This window comes from Lagopus muta, chromosome 10, assembly GCF_023343835.1.
Source record: "Lagopus muta isolate bLagMut1 chromosome 10, bLagMut1 primary, whole genome shotgun sequence".
NCBI classification, from domain to species: Eukaryota; Metazoa; Chordata; class Aves; order Galliformes; family Phasianidae; genus Lagopus; species Lagopus muta.
In genome coordinates, this window is record NC_064442.1 from 12,738,552 (window position 1) to 12,751,176 (window position 12,625).

Genomic DNA, 12,625 nt, shown 5'->3' on the forward strand with positions numbered 1-12,625 from the left:
TCAAAATGAGAATTACATCTCAGATTTTACTAGCACAATCACGTGAGCTAGCAGTGGAAAAAGTAATTGTGATCTACCATTAGTGATTTGTATTACCTACCTTTAGATTAGTTATTTAACAGTACAATGCAAATGTAGATACTTTGTTAACTTACAAACAGAAACAGTGCATTAAGATAATCATATTGTCTGTTATGTGACACCCATCTGAACTTGCACTACTTCAGGTTTCTGCAGTGGGCTGAAGAAAACATTTTCAAACAGTGCTTCATCACTAACTCAGTTGTATTTAGCTGATAGATTATTGAGAAATCTGTAGCAGTTTATTCCTGAAAAATTTAAGTGCATTTAAATAAGATGAGCCGTTCTTCAGTTCAGAGCTCCAGTCTTAAAATGGAGATTTTTATGAGAATAAAAACGAGTTCCTTGCTGTTAACAGCAGGTAGACATTTTCATTAGCAATCAGATGACACCTAGTGGCAAAGCAGGAGGGCAGGCAGTGGAAATTTCAGCTCTCTTCAGAAGATGGATTATCTCTTCTCCTCTGATAAGCCAACCTAAACTCCTCTCCAAGCATGTTAATATCATCTTCGCCTTTGAGTATTCCCTGGAGAAAGAAGCACCACAGAAGATAAAAAGAAATTAAACAGATAATTATGGATCTCTGAATTTTTTTAATGGAAACGATTGTATAGCTAATACCTTGGACCCTGTGTTACCTCAAAAACAAAAACAAAAACAACAAATAGCTCTGAAGAGCATCACCAAGACTCAGTGGATGAATTTCTAACTGCTGTACTTGGTGCTAACTTAGAACTGTGTTTTTTGTTCAGGCACATTGGGGTGAGAATCAGTAAGGACTGTCACATAAGCAGTATACAAAAGACAGTGTTTATCTGCATTCTGTTTCTAATTAAAAGTGACTAGAGGCAGCAGAGCACATCTATAGGTTTAGCAAAAAATCAAGAAACTACACTGAAAAGAGGCACTGGCTTGGCTGGGGCTTCATGTCCACATTCAGGTGTGCTGAAGTAGTATTGGAGACTTCAGAGCTAGGAAGAACTTTGCCATCAATCCATTCTGAGTGAAGTCCCATGCAATGTGACACCCTATTCAGGTCTCATTAAAGCACAGAAAGAACAGTAGGACATCAGTACCATGGGGCAGATATGAGCCATGGACGCTGCAACAGCCAAAGCTGTTCAACAACAGTCAACTCAAAGCAGGAAATTACATCAGAAGTAGTGCCCTTTTGTGTTGCACTTCCATTGCATCCTCACTGGAAATTAACTCTCTGAATCTCTACTTCCAAGTCTTACCAATTCATGTACAAAGTGAGTATAGTAATTATTTGCTTAAAAATAAAATTTGCTATGTTTACAATGTGTTTCAGTACTGCAGGAAACAATTTCTTTAGACATCTGAGTAACTCCCTCCCTCCTCTAATTGCATCTTTTTATCCTAAAAGCAGCTCTCTGTTCATTTGTGCACCATCAGGTGATCTTCATGATGATGAAATGTACTATAAATTGTACTTTATTCATGTAACTAGAGTTGCTTCCATCTCTATAACCTTTAAAAAGACAAGGATGAACAGAATGAGCATCGACATTCTTGTGAGCCCTGCCGTTTGTTGCACTGTAACAGGGAAGAGGCCTCGTTTCCATGCCAACAGAAGACAAACAAGGCAGCCAACAACACAGATAACTGCTCCGAAAACCCAAATGGAAGAAGTTGGTCAAAACTGTTTTATAGTGGAGCCCTTTCTAGCTGGAAAAGCCCTGCTTTAAAAATTACATTCCGTATCCCAAAAGCTTTGGATCTGCAAAGAGGTGTGGAAGCAATCAGCAAGCTCTGCACATGGCCTCAATAGGGCCACAGTGCAGCCCAAGGCTTCTCAGTGTTCTTTCATCTGCTTTCCAATCCAAGGTGAGCAGACAAGAGCTGATGCAATAAGGATACTCACTCCATGTAATTCATATGGCTAACAACTTTACCTTATACTAGCCAAGAAAAAAACCACTTATAGAATAAACATGTAAAGCATTTAACAGACAATCACTTACTCTAGGAAGATAACCCAGTAATTTAGATGCATGTTCTTTCAGGAGTTTCTGTCTCTCTTCTTCAACAACTGCACGAATGTTTGCTTGTCTTTTCTCCTCTAACTGCCATTCTTCAAGTTCACGCTCCTACAATAAACAAGTTTTGTTGAGTTTCAGCTCCATGAACATTTATTTCCACCAACAGAAACTAAGGATTGAAGAGGTGCTTTTTTTTTTTTTTGTGGAGTAAATTTTGAACTTTCATTTAATTTTGACTCCTGGTCACAAGAAAATAGATTTGAAAAGGATGAAAAACGTGTATCAAAGAACCAAAGTACATGTTAAGTAGAAGTATCTCTGACGAAAGAGAAGACAAATAGCAAGACATGGGGCTGTAGTTATGCTATTTAAAAGCCCTTTTTAAAAGACTGGTAAGCGAAGCTCGGGTTCCTTGCCAGCCCCTAGACAACAGAGTCTGTTCCTGCTTCACTGCTCTGCTCCAGGAAAAGGAAAAACAGACACGTGTTCTTGTGCCAATGAGCAGAGCAGGAACTACAGCTCACGTTATACGTGTTCCCCCCTTTTATGCATCCTCAGTTGTGCTGGCTGATCAGGGAGGCTGAGCTGGACAACATTTGTGTCGCTGATCTCACGGCTCTTGAAGAGCTATTTGCAGAGCATGTCGGGTATACAATCATCTGCAGGCTCTAACCTTTTAAGCTCTAGGAATTTAGCTCTAGAAAGATGCCTTTCTTCCAGCACAAGGGTGTGCTTCCCACCCCTTCTCCCCAGCCATTTCTCTGCAGTTCTCCTGTCCTTTCCCTACAGCCTTGATGTAGGGTAGAGTTTTCTCACGTTAAAATGGTTTGGTTCAGGCCAAGGGTGAAACTGAAAACTTCTCTTACTTTATCTGCAATGAATTGTTTGTGACGGTCTTCAATAAGTTTTTCCACAGCCTTTCTGTGTTCAAGCTGTTTCATTCTTCGTTTCTGAGCATTCATCTGTTCAATACGATCATCCTCTGCAAACTTGGCCTGCATCTGCTGTCTGAAGGCTTCTTCCTCCTCCTGCACGGCTCGCTGCGCTACCTTCTTCAAAGCTAACTGCTCTTCGTACATTTGCCTTAAATCCAGGCGCTGCCTTATTCTCGTCTCCATTTCTGCCTATGAAGAAAATTCAGTCAGATGCTGTATACTGAAAATTGTTTGAAAAAATTCATCTTCAGCCAATCTGATTTCTCAGAGAAGAAAATGACAGTGGCTGTCACTGTCTACATAATAAAAAACCTGGTACCGACAAGTGCCAAAATACCCATATTCATGTCTGCAGGAGTCCACAGAAAGTGAGCTCCCCCACAGCCAGCACAGGTACTGCTTCAGCTGCCTCCCAGCACTCACCATCTCCTTCTTTCTATCAGTCTCAAGTTGCTCTTCCAGATACAGCTCCTGGCGTATTCGTTCCACTTCGTCACGCTTCTGTTGCTCTCTTTCTAGATTCTGGGCAATCTATTATAAGAAGGAAGGATTTCTAAGTAAAAGAGAAAAATACACAATATGTTTTTCTACAACTTTAATTTTTAATACCATGGCCTGGAGTTGTTGCTTTTTCTCCTCCATGTCTCTAACTTTGGCCGTCCAATCTTCTTCTCTTTGCCGCTGACTGTTGGCAAACTCCACAATTTTCCTGTTTTCTTCTTCCATCTCTTCCCGTTTCCTCTGCCTCCACACAGCCTGTTCTTTTTTAAATGCTTCAATATATGTCTGAGTTGCTCTCATCTTCTCTAACTTAAGTTGTTTTTCCCTGTGTAAAGTAAAAACAAGAGAGTATTGTTATTTACCACACTGGGGTGTGACGCTGAGCAGACCACATGCTCACCATTAATAATATATTCTGGACTAAGATTTAAACGGCCGTCCTTACCCATTCAGCTGGAAACTTGATGCCTAAATTGCAAATATTTATTAATGAACTACCTCTGAAAAGGAATCTTGTGTCTGATGCCTTTACTCAGGAGGACAGGCTGTACACACTGGTATTCACTGCTGCTGTTTAATACACGCTCCATTCAAACAGAACACAGAGAAGGAAGCCCAGCAGCCCAAGTGCCTCACAAGCTCTGAACCTGTTCTAAATTCAGAAACCTCCTTCCCTATGTGTGTCCACAGGACCAGCACACAACATGTACCATGGGGAAGCAGGGATGGGAGGCAAGGTGGAAATCTGTGACGGGCAGTCATTTGTGGTGCAGTGAGAGCACCTTGAACATAAGCTGATTTCCTGTCTGGGTACAAGGACACAAGACAGACTGAAATAAGTGGAATATTCTGGCTCATAAAACAGCAAAATCCATGCAAGTCAACTTCTTTTTTCTAAAACTGGACAATAAATACTTATTCAATAGGAATGATATGCTGAAATGGCCCTTAGCCAAGGAAATAAAGCCTATAATCCTATAAGGAACTATATGGAAATTAAAAAATAATAGAAATTCAAGTTTACAAACTTTTGATCTTCCTCATAGATCTTCCTTATGATTTCATCAATCATGAGTTTCTCTTTCAGAAACTCGTCATAAACTCCCTGCTTCTTCCGCTCCTGTTCCTCAAGCTGCTTCTCCAGCTCTTGCTGATAAGTTATTTTCTCCTCATTTCGCCTCAGTTCTGCCAAACTTTCTTCTTTTGCTGCCCTTTCATACTCTTCCTTCATCTTTTGGGCTATTTCAGCCTCACGTTTCTACAGGAGAAAATAAAAGAAAAAGCTATAAAAGATTCCTTTTTACTCCCATTGTTACTTCCCACTTAAAAAATTACACAGCACAGGGAAGGAACACTGCACGATGAAACCAGACTCTCTCCCCTCTCTACACGCTCAGTGCCTCACCATGTACAATGTCTCAGCTCAGGAGGAAGAACCTTGGAGAGAATCCCCGTTATATAAGCAACTTGAAGGCAGCTGTAAGTACTGCTAGGACCAAGCAGAGCATTCAGCAGGAGTGAAATGAGCTCATGTTGGTGAGAAAACTAGAACGTAGCAGGACTTTGCAGAACATCCTCAGCAGAAGAGATGTTTTTACAGCAATTTGCTTAAGTTGTATTTTGTGCCAAACTTCAATGCACTCAAAATCTTCTGCCTGATCACTGACCTCACACGCACACAGAAGCCCACAGGTCTTTATAGAGTTACTCAGACGTGTTTAACAGCAGTGACATTTCCAACCGCTGTCCCCGAGGATTCGCTGCAATGACTGCTTACTGTACAACAACACAGCGCCTCCATTTAACCTCCACCAACATTAAGCAGCAGTGAAATCACCGCCGTGTCCCATCACACAGCTTTGCACATGGCTTCACCACAACGCCAGGTGAGCCTTGTGCCACAGCACGCTGCTGGCTGCTGCACACAGAGGAGGATTTGGAAGCAGCGCAGGCAGGACGCGTGGGATTACCATTTTCTCAAACTCTATGGCTTCTTTCTCAGCGATCTGCGCCGCTCGCTCTTTGTTCAGATATGCAGATTTTAGTTTCTGCTCGAGTTCTCGAAGTTCGAGACTGAGAGAGGGGGAAAAAAGAAGATAAAGCGTATCACATTGTAAGCAGCCCGGTGCCTAAGGGCAAACGGCATTCGCAGGGCGGGAAGCAGCAGGAGGCAGCGGGCGGCTCTACCTGTTCTCCCGCACTTGCTGCCTCATCTTCTCATCGCTCAGCTTCTCGTGCTTCAGCCGCGCCAGCTCCGCCGCCAGCCGCTCCTCCTGCAGCCGCCGCCGCTCCCTCTGCCGCCTCCGCTCCTCTCCCTGCGCGGAACGAGGACGGCCGCCCCGGTTCGCCCCACGGCTCCGCACGGCCCCGCCCGGCCCCGCCCGCGGTTCTCACCGTCCGCACGGCCTCCTCCAGCCGCCGCTCCCGCTCCACCGCCGCCCGCAGCCTGGCGGCCCGCAGCAGCCCGCCCCGCTCCTCCGCCGCCGGCGGCAGCCCCACGCCGTGCCACGCGGACGCCTGCGGGAGACAAGAGAGCGGCGGTGCGCCGGGCCGTCCCGCCGGGCCCCGACTCCGCCATCCCGCCCGCTCACCATGCCTCCTGCAGAGCGCGCGCCGCGTCGCCACGGCGACGGCGGAATGCGGCGGCGGAAGCGAGCGGCGACTTCCGGTCAGCGAGGGCGACGGCGCCCTGTGAGCGCGGTGCGGGGCCGCCTGACGGCAGTTGTGCTGTGGGCCGGGCCGCGCGGAGCTTTGCCACGCGTTTGAGGCGTGCCGCGAAGCGCTTCTAGCGCATAGCGGAAATACGGGCAGAGACAGTTCTGGTACCCGCGCACCTCGGGACGGTTCGTGACTCTCCGTGCTCCCCCGCAGGCCGCAGACACGTGGCGCGCGCGGATGGCAAACAAAGGAGCGACCTGCTGGCCTTGCAGCCATCGCGTGCTGGGGAGGAGAAGCGCTGCAGAAACCCCACGGAAACCACCGTGTGGCCCTGGCCCCACTCCTACCCTTCAACAAAGCAATGGAACCGCTGGTCTCATCTCGTCCTCGAGCGCCTCCCCCAGGCCCTAATGCTCCCGCCGTCATTTTGCCCTGTATCTCCCAGACCTGTCTATGGCCACCAGATCGGTGTCCCGCTGTGCCCCCAGCAGTTCAGCCCCCAGGGCACAGCGCCCTCCTGCTCACTAACTCACACTCCCCTGGGCCATCCGCACACCTGCTGGCAGCGCAGGCGCCCGGTGTCACTGGTGCGTCCCTTGTCCCCTCCAAGGTCACCTCTGTGGATGAGCCGCCCCCACCTGCAGAAGCCACCTGCTTTGCTCTCCTAGCAGGGCCTTCCCACAAAGCGATCTGGCACTGTGTGCGAAGCAGGCCTGCTTTTCCCTGTCCTGATGGCACCGACATGTTTCTTGCTTAAAGATGCACAGATTTAAGCTGTAGAACAGAGCAGTCCTGGGACAGAGCTGCTCAACACATCTGAAAGAACAGAGTAAGAACCGACTTGTTTTGCAACCAGCTACACTAGGCCCTTTACAGCCAAACTTGTTCTAATGATAACAGACACAGACGTGTCTGCTTTGCTGCAGTTTGGAAAGCAAAAAGTCCCAGCTGCGTAACTACCATAAACTGCTGTTCCATACAGCACCTCTCCTTGCAGCAGTCTGGCTGCAGCCAGAGTGTCAGTGACTGCTGTACATACCTTCCTCTTACAGCATCAAACACCCCCAGGGCCTGGAAGGCTTTGTGCAGCCAGGAGCATGCACAGTCCTTCCTCAGGATAACACAGCATTAACAAATGCTGCAGTTTTCAGTCCCAGTAGCACCACCAGTGATCAGCTCATCACTGCTGAAATCAACGCTGCTGAGGAATGAGAATTTGGCCAATGACAAACATGATCAAATAGAGCGTTACAGGGACAGAGGTGGTTCCCTTTGCTTCAGCTGCTTAAATTGAAGGTGATGCAGGAGCTCCCAGCAGGTAAGGTCACTGAATGAGAAAGTCGATGCCACTTCGCAGGTTTACTTTTCCAGGGCATTTTAGCAGATCCTGCCATGTGACAGTGAAAAATGCGTTCCAGCTGAGAAAAGATACGTGGGTCGTGCTGACTTTGCAACAGTACATCCACTGTGGGGGATAACAGTGTCACTGTGAGGTAATTTACCTTCTTCAGATGAAAAGATAAATGTGAATTAACAGGAAAGGGTCTGAAACATCTGAGCAGTGGTATTGATCTGCTAAAGACCCAGGTAAGTCGCAGAGAAGCGCTTGCCTGCTTTCCCTGATGCGGGTGATGGATGGAACAGCAGATTTAGCAGCCAATGGGCTGTCACTGTCAAGAAAATCTGAGCACTAAAAATAATAATGATTTTTTTTTTTTTTCAATTATTCTGCAAGAGAGGGGAAAATCTGTGCCAGCGCAGCAGCAGGCAGAAGTTACCTTTTACTTAAGAGATTATGGACTGGAAACAAAAGTACTACAAGGAACGAAGACAGTCAGTGCTTTAGATGCGCTCAGCAAAAGTACAGCTGTTCCTGATGATGTTTTAATATTTAGTTACAGCATTGAGTTTGCAAAGCACAAAGAGAATAAATGGAGCATCTCAGGCCAGAAAGGATCGCCTTAGGAAAACATGACCAGAAACTCATCTTTAGGGGCAGCATTTCTCTGGCTCATCTGTAGGTTTCCATCTCTGTTCAGCTGTTCTGATAGAGTTAAAGCTGTCAGCATCCAAAGACCAACACAGAATCACAGAATGGCCTGGGTTGAGAAGGACCACAATGGCCATCCAGTTTCAATCCCCTGCTATGTGCAGGGCTGCCAACCAGCAGACCAGGCTGCCCAGAGCCACGTCCAGCCTGGCCTTGAATGCTTGCAGGGATGGGGCATCCACAGCCTCCTTGGGCAACCTGTGCCAGTGCCTCACCACCGTCTGGATGAAAAACTTCCTCCTAATATCCAACCTAAAGCTCCCTTGTCTCAGTTTAAAACCATTCCCCCTTGTCCTATCACTATACACCCTCGTTAGCAGATGTACCCCCTCCTGTTTATACTCTCCTTTTAAATATTGGAAGGCCACAATGAGGTTCTCACCTCCCCACCTATTTTCCTATCAGTAATGGAACAAATCAGAATTTTTATCTATAGTAACCTGTATCTACATGTAACATGTATTTCTAGGTAAACTCAGAGTTCTTTATTTCTTATTAACATCAATTCTTGACTTATAAAGCTCTCAAAGCACCTAAGGTGAGTGCTGATTCCGCCAAGGAAACAGTTTTTAAAATGACAGGGTTACATACATTCCAAAGACCACAACGGGTGAATTCTGCTCCACGCTGACACTACACTCTGACATTTCTTATACAGAGGATCTCACTGGCTGTATGCACAATGATTACTGTTATAAGAGCAGGATAACACCAACACAACTCCTCAGCTATTCTGCTGGGAGTATATTTAGGAACTGTAGAGTAGCACAACTTCATTTGATTCTGTTCTGTGCATGCAGATGGGTGAGACAATCCCTTCTAGCTTATGTGTTGACAAAATCATGTTTTCACCCCACAGTCTTACCTCTATACAATACTTCAAATCTTCATTTCCATATTGGCATTAAATGTAGGTACTTCTTGAACCTTGCAGACCAAACCCTTCTGGACACTGAAACAAAAGCAGAAAATCAGGACATTTTTCTTCACTCGGTTTCAGGTCTTTGATACAGCACTCAGGATTTGTTCAGGCTCAATGTGGGCACTCCCTTGGGCTCACTGCCCATTTCTTTCATGTCTTCCCTGTGTGTTTCTGTCCTATTATTACTACTCCAACCAATACCAAGTTTGTGGCTTTCTGCATCTCTTATCCTGCTTAGTCATGTTGTAAGCGCCCTGCATTCTGTAGTTCCTTCGTATTTTAATCTGTACTGCAGTTCAATTCCTTCTTACAGATATCCTGAAAAAAGACAATGACGACACCCCCCCCACCAGCCAGGTTTCGTACACCATCCAACAGGAATGTGTTCCATTCAGTGAGCTGGGAAATGAGCTCTTACAGCACACAGCACACTCCGAGCTCCCTGCCAGCTGGCTGATGGGCTGCTGGATCTGCACGGGTTATGGAGCAGGGCATTTTCCTCTGCATTTGGCACAACTTTGCTAGCATACGATGATTAAAAAATAATTAGAGCACCATGTCCACCATGCTCTTTTTAATCCAACCAGCAAACACAGGGGAATATACAAACTACGATCACCAGGCTTTCTGCTTCACCTGTAATCACTCTCTTTTTTTAAGCAAATGTCTGATGCAGAACACATATACAGGATTTCGTATGACTACTTCTGTAATGGCACTTCTGCTCTGCGCAGCAAGGGCTTTATGCACTCACAAACTCTTGTCCCCCCAGTTAAACTGAAAATGAGTTGAGATCCTAAGTTCAGCTCTGGGATTCTGTGATTCAAGCAAAAGAAGTGAGCTCCTTCTGATGCAAATTAACGCTGACATCCAGCCAAGGATCTACATGTTGATGGGTGTGGAAGCTGGGCACATAAAACCTCATCCAGAAGCCTTTATGTAGTTCATTCAGATTTTTCAATGTGAACTCTGATTTATTTATTCTTCTTCCTTATAGTAGCCCCCATAGTAAATGGTGCACCCAGTAAAAAGGTGGGATGGCACCAACACCCTGCACTGCCCACTTCATTGGAAGCACCAAACCCAGGTGTCTGTGTGTATCTTAACTGGAGTGCAGAGACAACAGCAAGAGAAGAGCTTAGAAGAAAGCGGTACCTCTCTCCTTCCTGCACAGTGCCATCAAACACAGTAACTCCAAAGAGTTCATTTTAACATTTGTGGGTAATTCAATAGGTGAGGGACTCGAAAGAGGAATTCAGCAGAGAGGGAAAAAAATAAGAAAGATGTCATGTTCCAACTTCAGCGTCTAACAGAGAATTTAACAAACTAATCCGTAACTACAAACCTAAGCCACAACATGGCTGAACTAATGGGGAGGACAACTGAAGGGCAATAAACAGAAATGTCAATCCCAGAAAGGGCTGAGAGCAACGTGAGACTGATTCTGATCTCTCACACTGGCGCCTGGCCCTGCAGTCAGCCTTACCAGTGCCACAAGCCCTGGGCTGCTGGAAGCTCTGCTTTCCCAGCCCTGTGCAGGGACATCTGTGGGTCCTGGGGCAGCTCAGTGCATTCCCTCATGTTTTATTCAGAGCCCTTCAGAGAAAAGAAGAGCACACAGTGGTTAATGACACATTTCACTGCTGGTAAAACAGCAAGTTGGTGGTAAAAGAAATACAGTTCACCCGTTGACTGGGCAGTGGCAGCTCAGCATGAGGCTCCCCACCTCGCACCCTCCTCCTCCACTGCATGTGTCACCAGAAGTGGGGCTCCCCAGCACCAAAAGTTTGCTCACTTTCCCACCCCACAGCTGAGCTCTCATCCTTCCCTTACTTCCCTACATCAATGCATCTCACCTGATACATCAGGTAAGGCGAGCTGCTCACCTGAAATCAGAAGATGATGCGCACACCCTGCAGGAACTCCACACAGAGTTGGTCGTGTGCTGATGCTCTGTGCAGTACACAGGCTTGGTACTTTTTGAAATGAACAGTTCATCTGGAATTACATTTCTACAATTTAGAAATCAAACTTAACCTAATTTGCTGCAGCTGGACACCACCTGCAGAGTACTGTTTAAGTACTCTGAACATTACATACTTATCTTTTAAATATTGATAATGCCATTCGTCATTTATGTGACATGCAGTCCCACAGGGAATAATTATGCTAATTAAACCTTAATGATTCTTGCAAATAAATGATCAAACAAAATTGCTACTGTTGATTTATATTAATGGATGCCTTTAGGAGGACATTTGTCAGGATGTGCTGCTTCTTGAATCCCAATTCATCTTATTTAGCAGAATAATGTACATAGTTTGTAAAACAGATTAAGCACTTAAAATATAATGTGTTTATAGAGTTTCTGCAGTTCATAACATTCAAGTGTTGTTATCCTGCCTTATGGCAATCTGCATTAAATGCTTTAATGGTATATAACTTTTTCTACACTGTTTCTTTTCCTTCTTCTTTAGGGATATGTGGCTAAAACAGACATAGTTTTTACTTTTCTGTTATTACTGGGCACACTAGAAATTCCCACCTCACATCCATCTATTCTTCTGAAATTTTAACCAAGTTCTTTTGGGAAACATTTTGCATAGGCTTGCCTTCTAGATAATACATACATTTGAAAGCAGTATCAACGTGCTTCTTTTATTGCTGACTATAGGGCAGGAGATGTTTTAATTGTGTTGGAGGAAAGGAAACAGCAAGGAACATGAATATTCCGAATTTAAACTCCAGCAGCAGAACGAAGACACAGGATGCTTTTGTCTTTGAGGCAAATGATACCATTAAGTAATGAGTGATTTGCTAGAACTTCCACCTATCCAGATTTTCAGGGCTTTTTTTTTCCTTTTTATGTCCTTCTGCTTGTGTAGTTCAGCGTCTCAAACAAGGGCTAAATGGCCATACCAACATTTTGTTTCTCTCATAATGTTCCCAGCTCCCACAATGCTTAACACTGCACTCACAACAGGCTGTATTTCAAACAGTTGGCACAAATGGATTTTAATACTATCTGCACACTACAGTCACGAAATCCAACTGTACCTGAAAGGAATAGACTCCAAACACTGGAGGGCCTGAACACCCACAGCAATTTTCTTACATTCTGTGGATTAATAATCCCCCAATTTGTCAATTTCACTTTAAACAGTAGCACTGAGTTCTTTCTTCTGCTAATCAGAGCACTAATTCTGCACATGGCATTTGCTCACCCTGTTTCTCGTAACAATGAGAGACTCACAGTCTCGCTCGCCCCTCACCTATGGGCTCTTGAACAGCTCCACAAGCAGCTAGCAGGGAAGCTTCAAACATGTAATTACCTTTGTATGTGACAACAGCACGGAGACTTGGAGCAATTAGTAGAATTGGACACAGACTGAGGATTAGGTGTGCCTAAATTCTGGTTTTGTCTGTGCTGTGTAGCATCCAGAAAGCTATTTTATCTTACTGCCCTGCTGTACCC

General features: G+C 45.3%; 1 protein-coding gene across 1 annotated transcript; it reads right to left on the bottom strand.

Moving 5' to 3' along the window:
• Positions 1 to 491: 491 nt before the first annotated feature.
• Positions 492 to 6,739, bottom strand: MNS1 (meiosis specific nuclear structural 1). The gene is made up of 10 exons (XM_048956503.1): positions 6,112 to 6,739; positions 5,915 to 6,037; positions 5,708 to 5,835; positions 5,491 to 5,593; positions 4,549 to 4,778; positions 3,629 to 3,845; positions 3,443 to 3,550; positions 2,951 to 3,208; positions 2,067 to 2,192; positions 492 to 607 (listed from the first exon to the last, which is right to left on the bottom strand). The coding sequence occupies exons 1-10, from the start codon at positions 6,112 to 6,114 to the stop codon at positions 509 to 511; spliced, it is 1,395 nt and encodes a 464-aa protein (XP_048812460.1). The 5' UTR covers positions 6,115 to 6,739; the 3' UTR covers positions 492 to 508.
• Between the last annotated feature and the right edge of the window lie 5,886 nt (positions 6,740 to 12,625).